General features: G+C 38.7%; 1 protein-coding gene across 2 annotated transcripts in view; it reads left to right on the top strand.

Annotated features, from left to right (window-relative positions):
- tmem183a (transmembrane protein 183A) overlaps positions 1-20,465 on the top strand; it is a 33,388-nt gene extending 12,923 nt beyond the window's left edge. The window contains exons 3-8 of one of the 2 annotated variants that reach the window (XM_059950615.1): positions 2,842-3,009; positions 4,074-4,233; positions 4,790-4,970; positions 9,545-9,625; positions 16,159-16,314; positions 17,074-20,465. In XM_059950615.1, the coding sequence (XP_059806598.1) occupies positions 2,842-3,009; positions 4,074-4,233; positions 4,790-4,970; positions 9,545-9,625; positions 16,159-16,314; positions 17,074-17,259 (932 nt within the window). In that variant the 3' untranslated portion in view covers positions 17,260-20,465. The remainder of the gene's footprint in view (positions 1-2,841; positions 3,010-4,073; positions 4,234-4,789; positions 4,971-9,544; positions 9,626-16,158; positions 16,315-17,073) is intronic. The other variant, XM_059950616.1, reaches the window with a different exon arrangement.
- The last annotated feature ends 5,563 nt before the right edge of the window (positions 20,466-26,028 follow it).

Raw genomic sequence — 26,028 nt, 5'->3', positions numbered from 1 at the left:
AGTTATGACAATAGACAATAGGTGCAGAAGTAGACCATTTGGCCCCTCGAGTCTGCACCGACCTCCAAACTCTCCCAGTACGTCCGATTCTGTCTCTTATCTTCAATTGGAATTGTTTTTTTATCCTTAAGATAGCCTACCGTAGATCATACCTGGACAACTTGTATAGTTCTGGGTCACCGGTCCTGACTTGGCCTCCATAGCCATCTGTACCAATGAGTTCCACCAATTCACCACCCTCTAACTAAAGAAATTCCTCCTCGTTTATGTTCCATAGGTATGTCCTTCTATTCTGAGGCTATGCCCTCTGGTCCTAGACTCACCCACTATAGGAAACATCCTCTCTATGTCCACTCCATCTAGACCTTTCAATGAGATACCTCATCCACCCCCCTTTTAAATTCAAGTACAGGCCTAATGCCATCAAATGCTTCTCATATCCTTTCATTCCCAGAATCATTCTCTGGGCCCTTTCCAATGCCAGCACAACCTTTTTTAAATAAAGGGCTCGCCATATTCCACATGTGGCCTGACCAATGCCTTTTAAAGCCTCACTATTACATCCTTGTGTTTATAATCGAGTCCTCTTGAAATAACTATTAATATTGCATTTGCCTTCCTTACTGTAGACTCAACCTGTAAATTAAATGTTAGGAAGTCCTGCAGTAGGGCTCTCAAGTCTCTTTGCACATCTGGTTTCAGAAAGACCATACAGTTTGTTACACTATATTCCATCTATCACCTCACTGCACATTCTCCTAATCTGTCAAAATCCTTCTGCAGACTACCTGCCCCTCCACCTATCTTTTTTTCCATCTGCAAACCTGGCTATAAAGCCATCAATTTCCTGATCCAGATCATTGACATATAATGTGAAAAGAAATGATGCCTACACTGATCCTGTGGAACACCACGGTCTTCAGCAACCGAACAGATGGAAGGTCTCTTTTATTCCGACTTGTGTCGCCCGTTAGTCCGAAACCTCAGCCTCTGTCTTCCCAACCACTGAAGTCATGCTAACTAGCCTATAGTTTTCTATCCTTTGCTTCCCTCCCTCCTTTCCTAAAATTTGGAGTGGTATTTGCATTTTAATGATTTTCCCGAACCATTCTAGAATCTGGTAAGTCTTGAAAGATCACTACTAATGCCTCCACAATCTCTTCAGCTACCTCTTTCAGAACTCTAGGGTGTAGTCCCATCTGGTACAGGTGACTGATCTGCCTTCAGCTTTTCAATCACCTTCTCCTTAGTAATAGCAACTACACTCACTTCTGCTCCCCGATACGCTCCTGTTTCTGGCATCCTGTTTGTGCCTTCCTCAGTGAAGACTGACACAAAATACTTGTTCATCTGGCCTGCACAACCATCATATCCACCTTGTCAGTCTCCCAAACACTTGTTCGTACTTACATAAATCAGATATTCATAATCTGGGATGGGCACAGTTGAGAAGTCCGTGGGATTTACTGGTTTTGATGATAAACTCTTAGTATCATAAATGTTAGGCTCTACGTATATTTAAGAATGAGCTTCAGATTTTCCAGCTAATTTGTGGATAAGACAGACAAAATTACAAAACAAGTGGCTTATTTATTAATTATATTGTTTTGCAAATTTCAGCCAGACCCTTGTTTCTGGGTGGTGGTGAAACTTTAGCTAGAACACATTATATATTTGTTAACAAAAACATTTCATATTGGTTAGTAATAGCTTGGTTTCTCCTGTTATATCCACTGCCTTCTGTTCTTCCTCAACTGTCAGTGATGTTTCTCGATGAGGATTAGAGTGGGATTTCTGTAATGGAGGAATGAGTGAAGCAATGGAGGCTGCTTTGCTCCTGCAGCTGGGCTGGGGAAATTGGCTACCATTAGAAACAGAGAATTTGTGTGTGTGACACCACTGATAGCCTAGCCAATAAAAGTTGCACAAGAAGTATGTTATTGTGGATTCTTCAGTTTTGTTAGGGCCTTAAATGTTACTGTAACCCTCAGGTTCAGCTAGCAGCTTAATCTAGGGGTAGACCGCCTCTGGCCTGGCCAAATCTTGTTTGGGTGGATGCTGTGCAATGTGTTCCCCTGTTACAAATCAGTACCAGAAAATAATGAACAGTACACAATATGCGATTAAACAATTGAGCTTTATAATTCTTAATTAGTCTATAGGGTTAGTAAAGAAACAAAAAAAGGAAAAGGGCCCATTCTCATGAAACAGTCTAATGTGCAACATTGGAGCTCATGGTTTTCCCGTCTGTTTGTTCTCTATCGATATTTTTTCTCCCCTGGTGTCGACTCCTGACCCCATTCCAAGTCCACTCCATCCTGCAGCCTACGACTTCCCCGTTCTGGCATCTTCTCTCTCCACCTTCCATTGAACCAAAGACTGCGGAACCTTCGCTTGGGCACACAAGAACGAAAACATCTCTCCTCATTGGCCAGTTCACATTCCAAAGCCCCCATTATCTCTAGTCATAACCCAAAAACTGCGCTACACAGAAGCCATTACATTAGCAGGGAAACCTTTCCCAGGTCATTGCATTACCATGTTGTAGAAGTTTTTTTGTATACCATGGGTGAATATTTTAATTGTTTCATATTTAATATCTTTGTCATCATTAGTGATGGCCCTGTAGTTTCAAATGTTGCCTGTAGGTTGAACCCAGGACTATGGGAACAGTATTTTGAATTGAAATGTTCTGTTTTGCACATTTAATGCAGCAATACTACTTAACATGGCCTTAATGCATTGTTGAAACATCATTGAATGTTTTCTAAAATATTTCATTATAAATTATTGTAATATCTTGGAATTACAGTTGGGTCTAATGTATTTGTAATGTTTTAGTAAAATTGCTGTGTGGATTGGAAGCATCTCAAGTCCCTGCAGCAGAAGAAGCTCTTTCCTCTGTAGCTGGGGATCATTTGGACTGTGACAGTAGTGACGAAGTAGATGCTGATGGCCACTCAAATGAGTTGAAGGTCTCTAGGAAAAAGAAAAGTAAACGACAGCAAAGTAAGATTTGTTTCCAAAATTATATATTTAAATTGAAAATGTTGAATATTTTCCGAAGAGTCCTTTGCATGATTTTTAAATGCATTTCAGGAATATGGATTAATTTAATAGATAGACCAGTTTTTTAAATTGTTGCAATAAAATTGCATGTTTGGAGATCAATGATGGTTCAACTCCTGATTCCTACACTTCCCTTAAACTCATTTCCCCATTTCCCACATTCCCATTAAACTAACCAGAGCCCCTTAAAACAAGTTATTATACATCTGTGCAGTGTCTCAATAAAAAAATTCAGTGCTTTGTGGTAAATATAGGATTAATAAACAGTTGGGAAAAACTGTCAGTCTAACTCCCATCAAAATATTGTGTGTCGGATTATCTGGGTTTTGGTGCAGTTATCACAGTGTTCATCTGGTTAAATAGTTCTTATACTTGTATCACTAAAGTTGTGATATTCAAGTTCTGCATTTCTTTGGCAAACATTTGCTGTAAGTAAAGCAAGTGTGAGGTTTTTTTTCTAATTCTATTGCCTTCCATTGTCAAGTTATCATTTTATTATGCTCAGTTATTAACAACCAACTTAACCAGTTTCTCCAAATCCCAAATGTTCCAAAGGATGTCACTATTACAGAGTGATGAGATTGGGAAGATATGAATGGTGCATCACATAATCAGTTTGTGCTTCTGGTATAATTGCAGATCTCAGTATTGAATTCTCCTGTCATAACATTTAATGTTATAACTTTTAAAAATAAAGTGTGTGAAGTAGTTTCCCTATCCGTTACATTTGTCCCAACATTTGAGTCACCAGCCTTGATTTTGGAGGAAAATACAAATGAAAGGAGTAATCTTTCAATGTGTGACCAAAGCATCTAACTGCTACGTGCCTAACAGTCACAATTGATAGTTTTGAATTACAGTTACAATAGCTAATAACAATAACTAATTCCTGAGTTAACTAAAATTGAATTTATTTTATTGTTATAGCAAGAAAAAAACATTTTACCATCCAAATGTATAAATTAAATTTGTCATAGTGAATTGTTTTTTTCCTCCTTTTCCAGTGGAGGATGCAGAGGACTGTGGAGAAGAATACCCTATAGATATTTGGTTATTCCTGTCATCTTACATACGTCCTGAAGATATTGTTAAATTTGCTCTGATTTGTAAAAGTGCTTGGGCTGTAACCTGTACAGCTGCTTTTTGGACCAGATTGTACAAAAGGTGAGTTTATTTTTGAGTACTTTTTTTATTCTATACATATTGCTAGCTACAAGTGTTAATTCAGAAACTGATTTTTGTAGATGCAGCAATAGGTGTGACGATTCTCTTTTTTAATGGAACTTGCACGTTATTCTGTGCAGGCCAGGATGCATTCTGTGTGCACAAATCCAGTTAGAATTTGTCTCCAAGGTTTATCTTTGCAAATCATACTTTGGTATTTTAAGTTGAAATCTAAGTGCAGCTGTAGTGATGCCAGGTTTTCCATGCCCACCATTTTCCTAAATTCCCAAGTTAGAAGTAGAGATTTAATTGGTAATTCTCACATAGGTTTGGTTTGGATTCTGATGGAAATGTGAGATTATAAAATACAGTAACTGCATTGTAATCTGAACCAATTAATGGTGAACAACTTGGAATGACATTAGATATCTTTTTCTTTCATTCATCCTTGTTGTGTGACTTCAAGGTTCAGCATAAATGTGCCTTATTTACGTTGTTTTAACAAAAGCATATTTGTTGCTGTCTTAACCGATCCATGATCCTGCATAATTTATAGGTATTACTGTCCAGATGTGTACTTGCCTGAGCGTTTACAACGCGAGGTCATAGGAAGGTTTAGTTCACTGCGGGCCTCTGTGATTCGTTCCTTGTATCTCATGTATGAGCCATTTCGTTCTCGTCTGTTAGAGAAACCAGCAATTCCTGAGTCAACTCCAACCACGTTACAGAATTGCAGCGTAAGTGGAAGTTTAATTTCCAGTAATTTTCCATTGTTTGGACTGGTGAACATTGATTATATAAAGTCTTTTAATTGTAGTAATCAACACCAAGTTTACTTTTGACAGAATTAGTGTTGCACAAAGACTTGTTGAATGCAGATTTCCCGGTCTTTCTACAACAGAGCATAAAAGCAGAAGTAAGCTCTTTGATCCATTTCATCTACTCCACCATTCATGGCTCACCATTCCTACTAGGGGATCAGCTATACTGGACTGGGTGTTATGTAATGAACTGGAGGTGATCAGGGAACTTAAGGTAGAATAACCCTTAGGAGGCAGTGATCACAATATGATTTGAGTTCAACTTGAAATTTGATAGGGAGAAAGTAAAGTCTGAGGTAGCAGTATTTCAGTGGAGTAAAGGAAATTACAGTGGCATGAGAGAGGAGTTGGCCAAAGTAAATTGGAAGGAGATACTGGCAGGGATGACAGGAGAGCAGCAATGACATGAGTTTCTAGGAAAAATGAAGAAGGTTCAGGATAGATGTATTCCAAAAATGAAGAAATATTCATGGCAAAATAGTACAACCATGGCTGACAAGGGAGTAAAAGCAAAAGAGAGGGCATACAACAAAGCAAAAATTAGTGGGCAGACAGAACATTGGGAAGCTTTTAAAACCCTACAGAGAGCAAATAAAAGAATCATTAAGAGGGAAAAGATGAAATATGAAAGCAAGCTAGCAAACAATATCAAAGTGGATAGTAAAAGCTTTTTCAAGTATGTAAAAAAAGAGTTGAGGGTGGATATAGGACCACTAGAAAATGAAGCCGAGAAATAATAACGGGCCAAGGAGATGGCAAATGAACTGAGTATTTTGCATCAGCCTTCGCTGTGGAAGACACTAGCAGTGTGCCAGTTGGTGAAGGGAAGTGAGTGTAGTTACTATTACAAGGGAGAAGGTACTGAAAAAGCTGAAAGACCTAAGAGTACATAGTCACCCAGGCCAGATGAACTGCACCCTAGGGTTTTGAAAGAAGTGCGGTAGAGATTGTGGAGGCATTAATAATGATCTTCCAAAAATCATTGGACTGTGGCATGGTGTCAGAGGACTGGAAAATTGTAAATATCATTCCAATCTTCAAGAGGGGAAGAAGGCAACGTAAGGAAATTATAGACCAGATAGCCTGACCTTAGCTATTTGGAAGATGTTGGTGTCAATTTTTAAGGATGAAGTTTTGGTTTACTTGGTGACACAGGACAAGATAGGACAAAATTGGCATGGTTTCCTTAAGGGAAAATTTTGCCTGGAAAATTAATTAAGGTTACACATAGGATAGATAAATGGGATGTAGTAGATGCTTTATATTTGAACTTCAGAAGGCCTTTCACTAGGTGCCACACGTGAGGCTGCTTTAAAGAGCCCACAGTATTACAGGAAAGTTACTGGCATTGTTAGAGCAATGGTTGATTAGTAGGAGGCAGCGAGTGGGCTCTGGTTGGCTGCCAGTGACTAGTGGTGTTCCACAGGGGTCAGTGTTGGGACTGCTTTTTATATTGTATATCGATGATTTAGATGGAATAGATGGCTTTGTTGTCAATTTTGTAGATAGATTGGTGGAGGGACAGGTAGTGTTCAGGAAGCAGGTAGGGTGCAGAAGGACTTAGACAGATTTGGAGAATGGTCAAGAGATTGGCAAATGAAATACAATGTCATGCACTTTAGTAGTAGAAATAAATCTGCAGACTATTTTCTAAATGGTGAGAAAATCTAAAAATCTGAGATGAAAAGGGATTCCAGAGTCCTTGTGCAGAACATTCTAAAAAAATAAATTGCAGGTTCAGGCGAAGGTGAAGGCAAGTGCAGTGTAAACATTCATTTCAAGAGGTCTGGAATACAAGAGCAAGGATGAGATGATGAGGCTTTATTAAGGCACTGGTGAGGCCTCAGCTTGAATATTGTGAACAGTTTTGTGCTACTCATCTAAGAGGAGATGTGCTGGCATTGGAGGGGTTTCAGAGGAGGTTTACAAGGATGATTCTGGCAATGAAAGGGTTATCATACAAGGAACTTTTGATGGCTCTGTGTCTATACTCGGTTGAATTTAGAAGAATGAGGGGTGATCTCATTGAAACCTTCTGAATGTTGAAAGGCCAAGACAAAATAGATATGGAAAGGATGTTTTCCATGGTGATATGTCTAGGACAGGAGGGCAGAGCCTCAGGATAGAGGGGTGTCCATTTAAAACAGATGCATATAAATTTCTTTAGCCAGAGGGTGGTGAATTTGTGGAATTTATTACTATGGGCAGAAGTAGAGTCCAGGTCGTCGGGTGTATTTAAGGCAGAGATTGATGGGTTCTTGATTGGTCATGGCATCAAAGGTTATGGGGAGAGGGGCTAAGGAGGGAAAGAAAGGATCAGCTATGATTGCATGGCGGAGCAGACTCGATGGGCCAAATGGTCTAATTCTGCAGGTATGTCTTATGGTCTTCTGTTTTATGTCAGGCACTTTGCTGAATTAGATTATTTGATTCCATGGATGTCTAAAAGTCTGTCTATCTTTTTCCTAAATCTACATTAAATGAGCCTCCATAGCTAACCAGGGTAGAAAATCCACTAACATCTGGGTGAAGAAATTGTCCACCTCAGTCCTGAATATTTTGAGACTGTGACCTCTGGTTTTATACAGCACAGCATTATTGTGCCCTGTATGTCCTTCAACATCCGCAAAATGTGGCACTGAGAGCTCTTTCGGTGATGTTATGTTAGTTCTGAATGCTTGTTATCTCTTCCTTGATTGCTTCCTATTGCAATAATATTGATGTAACTTCAAACAACTGTTAACAGTTTTACTTCTCAATAAAATTGCCTTTTCCCTTAAGTAGGATTTTTATTCTGCATTTATCATTGTCCTTTTTGTATATGTGTGCTAAATTAAACTAGTCTTATTAAATTATTATTTACCTCCAATACATTTTCCCAGTGCTGCCTTCATTAATAATCTGAAACCAAGTCCAGTTCCACGACCATTTGTTTAGCTAAGTCTAAATTTTAATAAAAATGTTTTCTGGAGTACATATCAAAAATTTTGCTCCTACTCTACCTGTTTGCTCAGTTGTTCCACTCCACTTAATGTTAACCTAGTTAAAAATCTCCAACTCTGGCTGCCTATTGTTTTGTATTTATACTTGTGCTGAAATATCTCCAATTTGATCTCGTACTTTGTAAGAGGGCCTGTATATAAATCTTAAGATGATTGTCCCTATTTTTGTTCCTCAGTTCAACGAAAATGACTCCATCTGATCTTTCTGGAAGGCCAGCTGTGGTTACTTCCTTAGTCGCTATAGCTATGCTAGCACATAGTTCAACCCTGTCTATCTTGTCTAGTTTTGCCTTGTAAGCAGCAATGCTCCGTTAACTTTCCTGACCATCTTCATATCCTGTTTCAGTCATGGCCGCACTCACTTCATCACCTTTATTCCTATAACCTTGTTTGTTTATTTTAAAAGTATATAGAGTGAAGCTCTGACCAAAGAATACATTTGCTCATATTTTTCATAGAGGTGGAGGCTCTTTGGACCATATTTCTACACCAGATCTGAGCAATCCCATCCATGGCATTTCCCCCACTATTTTTTCTACTCCTGCGTAACCTCTCTCGTGTTCATCAATTTCTGATTCTTATGTCACACACTTACACTAGGGGAAATTTACAGTAGTCTGTTATTCTACAGGGATGAAACTGAACTGCAGTGTCTGTGGGGGAATGTGCCCAGCCAGTCACTGGGAGTATCTGCAAACTCCACATAGACAGTGGACAGCATACTAGATCAGGTGTACTGTTGCATGAAAGTTATGCTCTTTCAACTATGTTGCTGTGTTCCATATCTAACTTTGGTCTTCTCTGTCGTGTATTGCTGTAACGGGCCTTGCCAGAAAGGAAGGAATTAGCCCTGGCTATTGAAACTCTGTTCACTTTGAACAAGTGCCACCTCACTAGATGATCTCTTCAGACACACATTTATTTACATATCTACTAATAATATGTATTCTCCGACTTATAGTACTGGTAATAATCAAGTCCTTGTTCTCCTTTCTACTTCTGTTTTCTACTTCGAAAATATTAAGCGTCTGTCGTTGGATTGTGCTTCTGCAAATACAGATACATTACACTGTGTGAACTTCAGTAGGTTAGCTATTACATATGTCTTCATTAATGGAATTCCACATGAATATTTGTTCCTTTAGTTGGTATATTGTTTAAACCATTAATGTGATTGTCTTTAGGCAGCTGTTTTAACATTTCTGTTGGGATAATGTCAGTAGATAGAGAAAAATTATTGCAGTTTCTTTACTGTTGTGCACTTTTATCTAAATATTAATGACAATTTATAAAAATGATGGAAATATGTGAGTATATTAATGCCTTTAATTTGTGTGCAACTAATTTTACTGGCAAAGCATTATCTGGTGTTACTGAAGTTGTAATTTTTAATTATTTACTCTTCCAATTTCCTAGAATGATTTTTTTTATAACTAATGTGTGAAGCTGAATGTTTGAACATTGACCATAAATAAATGTTGTTTTTAGTGCTTACTGTACTGGTGCAAGAAAGGAAGTGGAAATAGATCAGACCAAAGATGGGAGTTCAACTACAAATTCAAAAAGCAGGTATGCACTGAAGTTTTAAATTGATAATGAATGTTTTCTAAGTGTAGCTTTATTGTGTGTTTTTTAAATTTATTAACAATATCACAGATGTTTTTCAATTTATGGAACTAAGTAGAAGTTGCATTCTCATTTTTATCTCTGGGTAGATACCAAGCTGGGTGCAACTTGTTCCCATAGATATGTAGTTTGCTTTTATTAGACTTCCTGAGGACAACATATTTGTGGTTAAATTATTTGCATTTAAGGAAATCGCAAGTGTAACAAAAAGCATGTAACGAAAACTAAAGGATCTAATTAAGATGGACGAAGAGGCTGCAAAGAAGCAAAATTGAATTGTCAAATGAACAGTCCTGGAGAACTTAACCACTGGAAGGGGGGCTATTTTTTTCATTGTAGCTATCCTAGATGTATCCTGGCTCTTGTTGAGTCCAAATAGAAATATTAATAGAGTAAAAAGGTTAAGTCTGGCCTTGACTTCCTTGAGCTGGGTAAAAACTGTCCTTTGGATCCTTATCTATAGAGAAACTGTCACTAGTTTTTTTTTTGAGGAATTAATAAGCAGGATATACAAAGGAAAATCAGTGGATGTTGATTGCTTGGATTTTCTGAAAATGTGTGACAAGGTGTCACACATGAGGCTGCTAAACAAGATAGAGCACATGCCATTACAAGTAGAGAGGCAATTAGAAGAGCTTGGACAGATTAGGAGACTGGGCAGAGAAGTGATGGATGGAATACAGTGTAGGGAACTATACAGTCATGCACTTTGGTAGAAGGAATAAACGTAGGTTTTGTTTTGTAACTTCAGAAAATAATTGAAAGAAAAACACAGGAGCCAGGATACTTGTCTACTCAGTTTTTTTTCTTATTAGTGAGGCACTCACATATGATGTGGCATAATGACATATGCTGTTCATGTACTACTTGCATATAAACAAAGAATGCTTAATCAAAAATATACTTACAGTATTACTCAAATACTACTTAAATAATAAATTCACTGCAATCCTCCTTGCTTAGCTATAAACTCTGTCAATATAGAATGCATCTCAACTTAAATCCGTAGCTCATTGCTCTCTGGTCATTATATTTTACAAATTATATTATAGACAGAATAGTGATTTTTAAGTTGTCCCATTCAACCCTAAAGATTTAATTGCTGTGGAGGATTTCTTACTCTTGCAGGATAATGTTTTTTCTGACAAGGGGGATCATTCTAATTGGCAGATGAGACTTGTGGCTGTGAAACAATCTTGGGTTTTGTGGCTTCCTTCATACTGGTTCCAGGAATTGACTCTAGAACTGCAGGAAGTTGTACAGCTCTGGACATCTTTTTTTTTTTATAACAATTCAGTCTAGACTCCTCAACTGGTCGATGTGTTCTCTCCAGATGACATCCTGCGCAGTCTCTACTGTGTAGCACACAGGTCCAGTTCTCTCCTTAAACTTTCTAAGTACCCGCTTCTGCTCATCTCTGTCGTCCTTCTGCGGGAGCGAAACATCAAACCTGCTTGTTTGAGGAACCCTCAATTTGTTTCAGCTGTTTGTTCTGCAAACTCCTTTTGAGATTGAGGTCGAGGAGATTCAAGTGTGAGTGCAAGCAATTACCCAGGAACAACATAGATGGCGAGTGGATGGCTTTGCAGTATTCTGTGATACGTTATGCAAAGAAGAAATTGGCATGCTTCTGATTCATGGCAGTGTGTTCTGCTGACATTGCTTGCAGTGCATTCTTTAAACTCTGAACAAGTCTTTCCACCAAGTCATTCGTATTCCATTTATTCTCAGGAATGACAAACTGTTCCACAATAAACTGTGGTCCATTGTCACTGACCAAGTGTTCTGGAATACCGGTTCTTGAGAAGAGGTTTCTCAACACATCAGCAGTATGTGAGGTTATAGCGGAGGCTATTGGGAACATTTCTAGCTACTTTGTAGCTGTAGCCATTGCTACCACGAAATCCGTGCCCATGAATGGTCCAGCAAAATCCACATGATTCCTCTGCCAGAGCAATGCAGGCCATTCCCAGGGACGGAGAGGCACTGTTCTTGGTATCTTCTGCAAGCTGCTTGATCTGCTGATCTATCTTCGAGCACTAGACAAAGCTTCAAGCCAACAACTTCATTTTGACTATGCTCAGAATAATGCCGTGTATTGCAACTCCTTAAACATTTTAACTTTCTACTTGAATGGTACAACAGTTCTCAATCCCTACATAAGGCAACATCTGTCAAGGGCAAGTTCATCTCGGCACTTTCTGGTTTCCCTTCGGATCATTCCTGCTATAATAGGGAACATTTCAATTTGCATGAGGGAGAATATGCCAAGAGGAGTGTCCTCATTTGTAAATTTTTCAGCTATTACCTTTGCCAAGGATAAACTGAGCAATCTGTCAGCATTTCCCTGTCAAGTGTCCTCTTGAATTTGATCTTGTAATTGTGCCCTCCAAGAAACAGAGCCCATCCCTACATTTGTGCTGCTGCTGTGGAGCACCCTTCTGCGGATTGAAAATGGACACCATTGGTTGATGATCAGTAATGATGGCAAACTCTTTCCTGTACACGTACTGGTTGAAACGTTTTACACCACAAACCAGACTCAAGGCGTCTCTATCAATCTGTTAAGGCAATATGATGCAAAGGCTATGAGGCCTTCACATCCATCACATAACATGTGACATGACTGCACCTATACCATAAGGCACAGTGTCACAGGCAAGCTCCACTGGATCATGATGTGTGAGTACAGTTCTGATGTCACCATTTCCATTCCATTTTGGAAAGGCATCTCACTGCCTGGTTCATTGCTATTTTTTCCCAATCTGCAGTAATGAGTTCAAAGGTTGACACTTCCTTTGGTCTTGGGGCATCTGCCTCTTCTTGAATTTTCTCAGCACACTTGTGTAATGTGTCTGTCAATGGTGTGACCACAGTAAGTGATGCTTGGTGTAAAGAATTCACACTTGTCATGTTGTGCTCTGGGCCCATAACCTAATCTTTAACTCTATTGACAGTTTGGAGATATTCCATCAGTAACATTGAGTGCTTGGGCAGCCCTTCAGCACTTGGTCCATAGCTATTTGGAGCTACTTCAAAAATAAGCCTATTATAGCAATAAAGCCCTTTGTGGGTGTTTATGGTGAAAAACATTTGGACTTTTCTTCTATCTTCATCTGTAAGTAGGCCTCAGCTAAGTCAGCTTTGCTACGATGTTTCTCTCCAGAAAGATCTGCAAAGGTATCCTCTATCCTAGGCAGAAGATATTGATCTACTTTCAGTACTGGATTGATGGTGATCTTAAAATTACCACAGATCCTGACAGACCCATTCTTCTTGGCTGCTGGGACCACTGGCGTTGCGCATGGGCTCCGCTCAACCTTGGAAGGAATTCCTTCAGCCTCCATGCGATCTTGTTCACTGACTACTTTATCAAGGATGGTATAAAGAGCCAGACAAGCTTTGAAAAACTTGGATGTTTGCATTTTAATTTAGCACTACTTCGCCCTTGATATGTTTGTGTTTTCCAATGCCACTCGAACACTGCTGTGACATCGTCCAGTACCTTTCCTAATCCACTTTCAGATGACTGTTACAGGGGATACGGTATGCCAATAGTGGATGGATCTCCACAATCAAGTTGTAGTTGTCTCAACCAATCACAGTCCCACAATGTTGGTCCTTCTGTTTTTTGGTTGTGTGTTTCACTATTCTGAATGTCATTCTCACAGGAGCTATTATTTCTTCAGTATAAGTTCTTAATGGGATATTTGCAGGCTTCAATTCGTTATCTTTGAAATGCCATTCAAACTTATTTTGAGGAATGACTGAAACATCTGAGCTAGTGTCCTAATTTGCCATTCACTTCTGATGTAAATCCTATTGCTTGTCTCTTGTTAGTTTTCACATTGTAAATTTTGAGGCTTCCCAATCCTGTGTCACTCATTATTATCAGATTTTTCATCAACAGCATGGAGCTTAGTGTTTTTTTTAAACTGCATCTTCCCTGTGCAGTCTATTTATTTTGTATGTCCGCTATTCTCTCTGCGTTCTACTTCCAACTATTCAGGACATTTACAAAGACAGGTGTGTAAAAAGGGCCTGAAGGATCATTGGGGACCTGAGTCAACTGAACCACAGCTGCTACTATCCAGGAAACGGTACCGCAGCATAAAAGTCAGGGTCAACAGGCTCTGGAACAGTTTCTTCCACCAGGCCATCAGACTGATTAATTCATATTGACACAACTGTATTTTTATGTTATATTGACTGTCCTGTTGTGCTTACTATTTATTATAAATTACTATAAATTGCACTTTGCACATTTAGATGGAAGCTTAACATAATTACTCAATGTACATGAAGGATATAAGTAATAAAGTCAGTTCAATTTAGTTCAATTCTCTGTTACATTTTCTGCAAGTTTTGTCTTTAAATTGCATTTTTCTGGTGTATATGAGCCCCTGTCATAACAGTAACACAATTTATTCGGCCTGGCAGGTTTCTGTTTCAACTGCTCTTTTAAATGTGAGTTGTACTTTGTTTAGCAGCCATTTTTGAATGCTTTCTTGCAAGTTTCCACAAACCAAACAATCTTTCAGTGCATCATCAAAACCCATCATTGAATTGATAACTATTAAATTTTAAAAGGCTTCAATAGAGTGGATTTTGAGGGAATGTTTTTCCGAAGTGGGGGAGTCAAGGACCAGAGGGAACAGCCTCAGAATAGAAGGAAGTCCCTTTAGAACACAGAACAGTACAGCTCAGGAACAGGCCCTTCAGCCCACAATGTTGTGCTGAACCAATCAAATGGCCAACTAAACTGATCCCTTCTGCCTACATAAATGTCAGAAAATGGACATTATGTGCCCATCTTAACATGTCTTAAAAGTCTCTAATCAACCTGCCTCTTCCACTACCCCAGGGAAAGCATTCCAGGCTCCCATCACACTCTGGAGTAAAAAAAAACTTGCCCCTCACAGCTGAGATGCATGCTCTCTGGTATTAGACATTTCAACCCTGACAAAAAAAAAACTCTACCTGTGCTTTGCATAATCTTATAAACCTCTGTTAGATCTTCCCTCAGCCTCTGCAATTCCAGAGAAAACAACCCAAGTTTGTCCAGCCTCTTGTTACAGCACATGCAGGCAGCATCTTTGTAAACCTCTTCTGCGCCTTCTCCAAAGCCTCCACATACTTCAAAAAGTGAGACAACTAGAACTGTATGCAGGACTCCGGATATAGCCTAACTGATGTTTAATAAAACTGCAACACAAGTTCCTGACTTTTGAACTCAATGCCTTGACTAATCAAGGCAAGCATGAATATAACTTAACGATCCTTTCAACCTGTGTAGCCTCTTTCAGGGACCTATGAACTTGGACAATAAGATTCCACTGCTGATCAATACTATTAAATTTCTTAGCCTTAACAGTATACTGTTTCTTTATATTTGACCTACCAAGGTGCATCCCTTCACATTTGGCTGGGTTTAACTCTTATTGGCTATTTCTCTTCTCATATCTGCAACTGATTGATATCATGCTGTATTATTTGTCAGTCTTCAAAGCTATCCACAACACCACCGATCATTGTATAATCTGCAGACTTATATTCTCATCCAGGCCATTGAGATATCACAAACAGCAGAGGTCCCAATACAGATCCCTGCAGAACACCAAACACAGACCTCCAGTTAGAAAACCAGTACCCTCTGCCTTTTATGGGCAAGCAGTTCTGAATCCAAATGTCCATCATGAATCATATGTGTATCTAAATCTTCTGGATAAGCCTCCCATAGGGACCCTGTCAGATGCCTTACTTATCCATGTAAACAACATCCACAGCTGTACTTTCAACAATCACTCTCATCACCTCATAAAGAAACTTGATCAAGTTGGTGAGAAACAACTTGCCCCTTGCAAAATTAGGTTTGCTTCCTAATTGGAGATGAGAAGGAATTTAGAGATGTGGAGGAGTTCAGAGGGCGGTGAATCCTTGGGATTTCTTGACTGAGATAGCTGTGCAGGCCAAGGCATTGGGTATATTTAAAGCAGGGTTTGATAGGTTCATGGTTTGTAGGGGTGTCAAAAGTTACAGACAGAAGGGAAGAGAATGGGGTCGAGAGGGATAATAAATCAGCACGATAAAGTAGTGAAGAAGACTCAATGGACCATTGGCCTAATTCTGTACTGTCTTATGGTCTGTTGAAAATTTTGACTGCAAGCAAGATGGTTTCTTATTTCTTATTATAGTCCTTGGAATGCTGTTCAAACTAACAGGTTACTGGGTAACTTGTACCTGTGGATTTCTAGCACAGAAAAGTGTTCACACCTTTAGGAGTATTAAGATTTTGTTCGGTGGAAATTAATAGCTGTCATGCTTTAAGCTACAATTTAATTCTCAGTTAATTTTTTTGTCTTTAAAATTTCATTTGTTTTACCTCCCTCACATATTTGCTGTCAGAGCTGTAGATGAGTCAGTTTGTAGTTGAAATGGTTTACTGTCAAATAATTTGTACAACTTGTATCCATCAGTCACCTAAGTTGAAGAATGGCTGTCAAAATGGACTACAGTTTCCTAGACAATACGAGCAAGTACACAAGAACCCTGACCAAGACTGCTACTTATTGCAGATCACCACTCTCAATTTCATCTTCACACCTGTGGTTATGGGAATGACATTAGCTTTGGTAAGATCAAGTTTGAATGTTCTAATTGTATTATAACACTAAGTTGTGTGCATAATTTTCTTTGGTTTAAATTTGTTGGCTTCTGATTTCCTAGTATTTGGCAGCATTACATCAGCCAAAGAAGGGGATAAGGTGGAGTGTGACAAATACCTTTACAGCTTGACTGATGATGGAAATTGCCATCAATCATTTCCATCCTACATGCCTGTATAATTAACCATACATCTGGAATATTAATCAAATTAGGAAAATGGAAGGTATATGGTTTAGCTGGCTACACAATCTAGGAAGGTTTCAAGAAAGATACAATTAATTAAGAGCCTTTTTTAAACAGCTGGCTTATTTCTTTGTCACTCTGGTAATATTGTTTCAGGAGTAGGCAAAATTCGAAACATTGCAGATACATCAAGTGTGGGAAAAAAATGTCCTAATCAATACTATTGCAATAGTATTGCAAAAGTCTTCCATGAACAACTTTATTAATTATTTGCAATATTAAACCAAATTATGTATGTTTAAAAACTTGTTTGAAGGTTGCATAGACTTTTGTTGGAGCTGTGGAAGTCAAAATCCAACCCTGATTTTAGCTGCTGCTGAATTTACTTCATTTTACAACATTTGTCATACTTATGGAACATCATCTCTGTGGTATGCAAGTTTTGTAGACTATCTTACAAGTTGCAGTTAAAACCTTTACTGACTAAATGTACTGTATGTTCAGCCTTCTCAGGATGTTAAAAGTTTTTGTTTCTTTTACAGTTTACAATAAATGTGAGCACTGATATGAGGCACCATCGTGTCAGAATGCTCTTTCAAGACTCCCCGCTTCCACAAGGCAAGAAGCCTAAAAAGGACCAAGGACTCCAAGTTATCTTGGACCCTGTGCATAGTGTGCGTTTACTGGACTGGTGGCATCCACAATATCCCTTTTCTGCCAGTATTTAGTATTATTTCCCTTTCAAACAATACAAAACTGGGAGGAAAAAATTGGCACTTAATTGAATTGCATGTTAGATATGGAGAATGAGTTCAGTTTATAGAGAAGTGACTTAAGGAATGTAGAATTTTGTGATTCATAAATGTCAAAGGTGATTAGCAGCTGAAATGCAAATATTGTGGGATGAAATGTGTACACCATTTGGAGCCCGGATCTGAGAGTCAGGAAAAACTAATCTTGTCTGGAAAGTAATTTATTTAACAGTAGTTCAACTTTACATCTTTCTCATTATTTTATACACAAAGTTTTCAGATTGCTTGATGTAGGGATTGGTTTTCCCTTATTTTGACAGTACGAAATTATTAAATACTTTGCAGTGGTATACGAGCAGTAAGAAGTTGCATAAACAGAGTACCCATGTCACTTAATGACACTCACATGCAATGTTTTTAATTAGCATTGGTGGTAACCAATAGAAACATTGCTCTCTTTTTAATGTATTTCCACAAAAAGTGATTGCAAGCTTTATAGTAATCTGGATTTTCAATAGTACTTCATTACCATTAAACACGTTTTGGTCTCATAAAAGATGAGAAGACTGGAGCCAAAAGTTAACTTATTGTAAAGAGAATTTTTGTATGGTGCGTTATTTTGAAGTTCTTCATTTTCTCTATTATTTACATATTATTTAATTCTGCACAATTAGAAATGGATTAAAATATATTACATTTAGTTTTGATTTGTATAATTTGTTGATGGGATTTTGATTGCAGTGGGTGATTGGTTTAGAAATGCACAAAATGGTTATGAATTGCACTTGAAAAGCAGAAAAGCTGAAATAACTGAATTGTAAGTTGATAATTTAAATATTGTGCATTTAATTAATCTAAGCCATTTTTGAATCTCTGTAAAAATTAAGAAATCCATTAATGTTTCCAGTAATCTGAAAAGGATTTAGTAAAATCACCCTGACACATTTTTTGCATTTAGAATTTTACTGCTTGCTGTCTGAGGACAGAAATTGTCAGGCACAATACATGAAAGATGCTGATTTCTTTAAATGAAAATGATTTGGAACACTAAAAGTGACTGACAAATTGTTTCATTGTCAAACTACTTGTTCTAAATTGCAGAACTTGATTTGTTTTGAATTGGTCTTCACTACTTTTAACATGCTACCTGCCTCCTTTAAAAACTACATGATCGGCGATTGAGCGAATGTGCTACATGATGAAGTAAAGTCAATCCCAAATCAATCTTAACTTACTAGTCATGATAAATTTCTGTTAGTGGAATATGATGAGTATGAGTAGTATAATTGAGTACAATATGGATATCATGTTTCTGATTGACAGATTTGTTTGCAGGAAACTAGAAATACTGATTTTTGCACAGCACATGGCAGCTTATTTCAGTTAGTGGCACATATTTCAATGCTATGTGAAATTGACAGCAATGTTCTTTCATTACTGTTTTACATGAAGTACCTTGTATTTGAATTTTTTGGAACAATGTTTTTCCAATGTGCATGCATATACAATATAATTAGACAGTTTGGAAGTTGAGAGTTTGTAAATCCAGTAGTTCTAAAATGGCATTAAACATACACAAAATGCAGAAATTTACAGCTGAGCTTAAGAAAGTTGCAGCCCTTTTAGCTTCTGGGAAACCATTAGGACGTAGCTAATATTTTATCTCGATATTTTTTTCTCAAAATTGTTGGAATTGGCCTTTAATTGTGACTGTTGGTTCAAATTTTACCATTTGGTGCATTTATTTATTAGAATATGTATTCAAAGGGTAAATAATTTGCCAAATTTCTTTTAATCTTATATTTTAACCATAAATGCAAAATTAAATGTTCAATTTTCAGCCAGGGATGATTTAATTGTACATCAAAATAAACATGCTGTGAAAATTCAAGCTTACTACTGTCCCTAGTACAACTTACTTTATTTTTTCTAAAAGTAAAATCTAGTATTTCTGTGAAATGTAGCTAATTATTCATTAAAGTCAGTACCATATGTTTGGTACATGTTCCAGATTATTCAGAAATTCCAGGTAACATTGAAGAAATCTTTTGTTAGTTGTGAAGGTGATTGGCTTCTTCGAATGTGACTTTGTGAAAACCAGCATCTCATTTGTAAGTAGCATGCTCCAGAGTAATGCCTTTTATCAGAAGTTTGTTTCATCTCAGAAACCTATTTGCTTAACCTTCATTTCTCCAAGCCTTCTATTTTTTGACAGTGAAGGGGGTTTATGGATTACCTAGTTTTACACTGCTGTCATCAGCTTATGAGCTATCAATTCAAGTTTTTGAGTGTGTCTTGAAACCATTTAATTTCTCACCTGGTAATTTACAGAAATGCAGAAAACTGAACTAACCAGAAATTTTTTCAGCCAATGCCAAATACTGTTGGCTACATGCGTGTTACTGAAGTACAGCTGTAATGAATAAGATGCTTCTCATTAGGTTCAAAGACACTGGACAGAAGTTAATGATTTATCCATCTGTGTTCTGAGTAGGAAAATTTAATAAGTAGTAGATCTAAATGTTGATTAAGAGAAAAATTAATTTTCTAGTTCTGCATTCTGGATTTAGTCCTCTTGTATTGGGTTAATATGCATAATTAGAGATATAAAGACATTGGAGGAAAGTAATTAAGCTTCACTATCAAATATAGCTGTCCAATTGTTGGCATATTGTTAAGATGTAATTTAAAACAGATCTACAAATTTGTGTAAAAACCCTATTTTGAAATGAACTCTATTGAGATTACATACTTCTCTATTGAGGTTAAATATTTAAAGTACAGTACCACTAAGTAGACAAAACAGATGTGGATGTATTCATGTGAGGTATTGATGTAGTCTGAAATTTCACTGCTATTGAACATGTACTATAATTGCAACAAGCCAGAAATTGTATGACTAAATATTATTCAAATTGACTGAAATATATCATGGTTACTTTAACTGGACTATGTAAGTGTTGAACTTGATGTTGGTTGACAACTGATGAGCATGATTTCCTTCATTCATTTCTTGAAAGTTTCTTTCATTGGACAATTAGAATTTTCATTTTAAAATGTACAACATAAATTCTATGAAAATTTAAATAGCATATTTGCTAAACAAATCATTTTTGAATTACATTATTTTCATTTTTAGACAGTAGTCTCAAGACCTTTAATAAAGTTCATGATGGTATAAATTTCTGTGCTGTAAGTTGTGTTGATGAATTTCTAAACTAAATACAGTATCATGTTAACAGCTTCATTGGGGAAACTGAAGAGCTGAGGACAAGCATTTTTTAAAATCTGATTTTTGAATTTAAAGAATTAAATTTGCTTAAGGACACTTCCTTTATTGGGGTGAATGAATAGATATTCATTTTCACTTAAGAATGAGAGGTTTTTCAACATCATTTGACAAATGAATATATGTTGTTGATCCACATTTTAAGGGGCATTTGAACAGAAGAGTAAGAGAAATTTAGGAAAAGAATTCCAGAGATGGAAACTGTTAAAACCATATCTCAATATTGCTGGTGGAAATACTAAGATCTGGAATTATCAGGAGGTCAGAACTAGAATATAGATATTCTATATTTAGTTTGGTGTTTATGGCTATTTAGCAAATGGCCTTTGTCCCCTACAAACCAGCCATTTTCAAAAATGTACACTCTATAAAACTAATCATTACTTTGAAGTGTTTCAATGTAATGGACATTAATCTCTTAATTGTATGACTTTTATCTGATTGTACATCATTACAGAATATATTCAACAAATAAAGATGAAGCTCTAATTCTTTCATCCCACCCTCCTACCTTCCTCCTCTGGACTTGTCTATTAACAACCATCTTGGGCTCCTCCCCATCCACTTCCCTGTCTTGTTCTGGCTTCTGCCTCTTCCTTTTCTGTCCTGATGAAGGGCTTTGCTCCAGAATGACTGTCCATTTCCCTATATAGATGGTGAATGACCTGCTGATTTCCTCCAGCATTTTGTGCATGTTGCTCCTGATTTTGTGCATCTGCAAAATCTCTTGGCACCATCAAGCACAATCTTAACACCTGTGAGGGGACTGGAATATAGTTTTGTATGTAGAGATCAAAGCAACCAGTTTCTAATCTTGGTCAACACAATCATTGTAGCTTGTTTTAAAGAATAGCATAGCCATTGAATGTGTATACTATACTAACACTAATCCCATTTTTAAAATTCCCCATTCAGTCTGCCACTTACTTATACATCAGGAACAAGTTGTTGTGACCAATACAAGCTTTATAATGGGAGAAAACTTAAAGCACCCAAAGGAAAAATACAGCAATGGAGAGGATTTGCAAATTCCACACAGACTGCACCCTAGATAAGGATTGAATTTGGGTCTCCACCACTGAGAGAGTGATTTCACTAACTGAGCAGTGTAGCACAAGTTGAGTCAGTGGTGGGGAAGGCAAATGAGATGTTAGCAAGCATTTTGAGACGACTAAAATATCAAAACAAGGATGTAATGCTGAGGCTTTATAAGGCACTGGTGAGGCCTAATTTGGAGTATTGTAGGCAGTTTTGAAACCCTTATCTAAGAAAGGATCTAGAGGTGGTTCACAAGAATGATTCCAGGAATGAACGGCTTATCGGATGAGGAGCGAGTGGTAGCTGTGGCCTGTTACCTGCTGGAATTTATCAGAATGAGGGGGGATCTCATTGAAACCTATCGAATGTTGAAAGGCCTATGCAGAGTGGATCTGGAGAGGATGTTTCCCATAGTGAGGGCGTCTAGGACCAGAGGACACAACCTCAAAAGAGGTGAGGAAGTGTTGACCATTTAGGAAATACACTGCACAGCTCGTAATTAAAGCTTGTACTTTATTGGCCAACAGCTTAGAACATGATTATTATTCCCTCTGTAAAAACACTCACAAAGAACACTTGTCCAATTTATAACACCAAAACAGGGTATCGCATTTGGCCGGATGATCGATCCTTTCTGTGCCTAGCACCTGGCCTGGGGCAAGTTCTTCCTTGCAATGGTGGGTCTCTTGAGAGGGTTATCACTGATAGCACATCCGAAGTGTCCTCTTTTATATTTGTTCCTTACCAATTAAAATGTTGCATTCCAGTGTCATTGGCTGTGGATGATCTGATTGACCTTTAACACTTTTTTATTGGCGCTGCTCCAGGCCAGTGTCCATTTATTGCCCTCTTCTCTTCAGTAACCAGCTTGCATCACTCCAGGCAGGCACCACCCCCAACATTCATAAACCTGCATGTTATATCAAAGAACACCTCACAATAACTTATTACTTTGAAATGATCTCCAGACCAGGAGATTACCTGAATCATCATGTCTCCTTTAAGTCACAGAAAGCAAAGCAACTCCATCTCACAAATTGGAGGATGTAAAACAGTTCCACAAAATGGTTGTCTCCATCTCCAAGCACATGACAGGAACAAAGCCAATTGATCTGTCTGCTTCCACTGTCCTTAACCCATTCGAGTTCAATGTTTTCTTCCCTACTTTAAATTGGCCATAGTCAACAGAGGAATTTCTCCACCCAGAAGGTGGTGATTTTGCAGAGTTTGTTGCCTCAGACAGCAGTGGAGGCCAGGCTATTGCACGTACAGTACTTAAGGCTGAGGTTGATAAGTCAATGAGTGGAAGGTTACAGGGAGAAAGAAGAATGGGGTTGAGAGGAAAGTAGATCAGCTTTGATCAAATGGTGGAGCAGACTTGGTGGGCCAAATGACCCAGTTCTGCGCCTATGTTATGGTGTAAATGAATTTGAAGATAGGTGAAATCTAATTTACAGGCAAAAGTATTATAATGTTACAGATATGATCACTAGGTGGCAGTCTATTACTGTTCTACATAAAATTATTGAATCTTGCATATCTGGCTCATTTTTCAGCACTGCTGATTCCATTCAAACAATCCAGGTGAAGTGTGATTACTTAATTACTATTAAAAGACTGGAATATACTCCATAATTTGTTTTGTATATTATACCAATCAACCCATCAGCATAAACACAAGAGGTTCTGCAGCTGCTGGAAATCCAGAGCAAGGTACTCCCAATGAAAGGTCTAATCTCGACACATTTGACTGTTCATTCCCCTCCATAGATGCTGCCTGGGCCCGCTGAGATCTTCCAGCATTTTGTGTTTAACTCAGCAATGTAACCTGGACAATGCAGACACTGATATGCAGTGCATTTTATGATAAACCATAGTCAAGCATTTCACCTAACCTTGAATTCCCTGCCATGTGGAACTACAATGCAAGCACCTGAAAAGAATCACTCCTACTGATTTAAAATTAAGCTTATAGGGAACATGATAATATCTAAACATGAGAAAATCTGCAGACGCTGGAAATCCAAAGCAACACACACAAAATGCTAGAGGAGCTCAGCGGGCCAGGCAGCATCTATGAAAAAGAGTAAACAGTCAACGTTTCAGGCTGAGACCCTCCATCAGGACTGGATAGAAAGAGGAGGAGTCAGAGTAAGAATGTGGGGAAAGGGGAGGAAGAAGTACAAGGTGAAACGGAGAAGGAAAGGGGGTGAAGTAAAGAGTTGGGAAGTTGGTGAAAGAGCTAAAGGGCTGGAGAAGGAGATACCTGATAGGAGAGGACTGAAGACCATGGACAAGAGGTTGTAGCACTAGAAGGAGGTGATAGGCAGGTAAGGCGATAGGATGAGAGAGGGAAACAGGAATGGGGAATGTTGAAGGGGTGGGGCAATTAGCAGAAGTTTGAGAAATTGATTTTCATAGCATCTGGTTGGAGACTGTCCAGACGGAAAATAAGGAGTTGCTCCTCCAATTTAAGTGTGGGCTCATCATGGCAGTAGAGGAGGCCATGGATTGATATTTGTGGCGGATGGAGCGAAGGTGGTCAGTGAAATGGTCTCCCAATCTATGTCGGGTCTCACCAATATACAGGAGGCTACATTGGAAGCACTGGATACAATTGCGATGGTCCCAATAGACTCACAGGTGAATTGCTACGTCACCTGGAAAGACTGAGGCCCTGAATGGAAGTGAGGGAGGAGGTGTAGGGATAAGTATAGCACTTGTTCTGTTTGCAAGGCTAGGTACCAGGAGGGACAAGTGGACAAGGGAGTCGTGCCGGGAGTGATGCTTGGAGAAAGTGGGAGGGAGGGGTGAGAGCAAATGTATGCGAAATGGAAGAGATGCAGGTGAGGGCTGTGTTGATGGTGGAGGAAAGGAAGCCCCTTTCTTTGAAGGAGAACATCTCGGTTGTGCTGGAATGAAAAGCCTCATCCTGAGAGCAAATGTGGTGGAGATGAATCAACTAAGAAAAGGAGATGGCATTTTTACAAGTGACAGGATGGGAAGAGTCCAGATAGCTGTGAGAGTCAGTCGGCTTATAAAAGATATCAGTAGATACACTATCTCCAGAGATGGAGACAGAGAGGTGTTGGAAGTGGGCCAGCTAAATTTGAGGGCAGGGTGGAAGTTCCAGGCAAAGTTGATGAAATTGATGAGCTTGGCATTGATGCAGGAAGCAGTCCCAATGCATTCGTAGATGTAGCATAGGAAGAGTTAGAGAGCTATGGTGGTATAAGCTTGGAAAGTGGAGAGTTCCATTTTACTGATAAAAAGGCAGGCATCACTGGGACTCATGTGAGTTCCATGGCTACACCTATAATAGGAAGTGGGAAGAGGCGAAGGAAAAATTCTTGGGGGTAAGGACCAGTTCTGCCAGACAGAGAAGAGTGGTGGTGGAGGAGATCTGGTTGGGTCTGTTATCTGGAAAGAAGCAGAGAGCTTTAAGGCCTGGGGATTTGAACCAAGCCATCAGGAGAGCTGACCTGGGTGGAGACCCTGCTACTTGCAAACACCAGAGTTGGTGCCTTCGAGTTGGCGCAAAGCCGACATGAAGTGAAACCGAGAGTGATTGTCCTGGAGCAAACACGAGGAAATCTGCAGATGCTGGAAATTCAAACAACACACACAAAATACTGGTGGAACACAGCAGGCCAGACAGCACTTCAAAGGGTCTTGGCCCAAAACATCGACAGTGCTCCCTATAGATGCGGCCTGTCCTGCTGTGTTCCACCAGCAATTTGTGTGTGGTGATTGTCCTGGACGTTTCTTTTGTGATCGCAAGACCCTGTTGGACATTGATTGCTGTAAGTCTGCTTCCCTTGTTTTGTTGAGAGACATACAGCCAGGCAGCAGTGTCAACTTGGTTGCTACGACTAGGTCTCAGTCCTCAGGCTTGCATGGTGTCCGGGTTCAGTTGGTGGTAGTCTTGCCTTCTGGTGCTGCCCTCCAGTGGTGGATTCGTGGAATTACAGGCTGGACTGCCAGGAACCAAACCATCAATTTGTTGGAGTTGTTGCTCAGGACGGACTAAAGATTTGTTTTCTTACGTTACTATGTCTTTTTTTCCTTTCTCATTATTTCCCATGTTTTTGAACCTTAGCACCAGAGGAACACTGTCTCCTTTGAATGTATCCACGTATAGTCTGAATGACAGTTAAACTTGATTTAATGGGGCAGTGTCCAAAATCATGTAAGAATCAAATCAGAATAGATAGAAGAAAACAATTAATAATTGGCTCATTAAAAACAGGTGTAAAGATACTGTCTGCCATGCTTGTAGCAAGAAGGGACATTTAGTTAAAAAGTGCAGGAGCATAAAGGGTGAGGTTAAGCCTGGGCAGGGAAAGCTCAACAGACTCAGGCAGCCACACACCACCTAGGGGAAGCAGACGAGGAGGCAGTGTGTCCCTACAACATGT

The sequence above is a fragment of the Hypanus sabinus genome, chromosome 25, assembly GCF_030144855.1.
Source record: "Hypanus sabinus isolate sHypSab1 chromosome 25, sHypSab1.hap1, whole genome shotgun sequence".
Lineage (NCBI taxonomy): Eukaryota > Metazoa > Chordata > Chondrichthyes > Myliobatiformes > Dasyatidae > Hypanus > Hypanus sabinus.
Note: the sequence above shows the minus strand (reverse complement) of the source record. Positions and strands in the feature narration are given on the sequence as shown.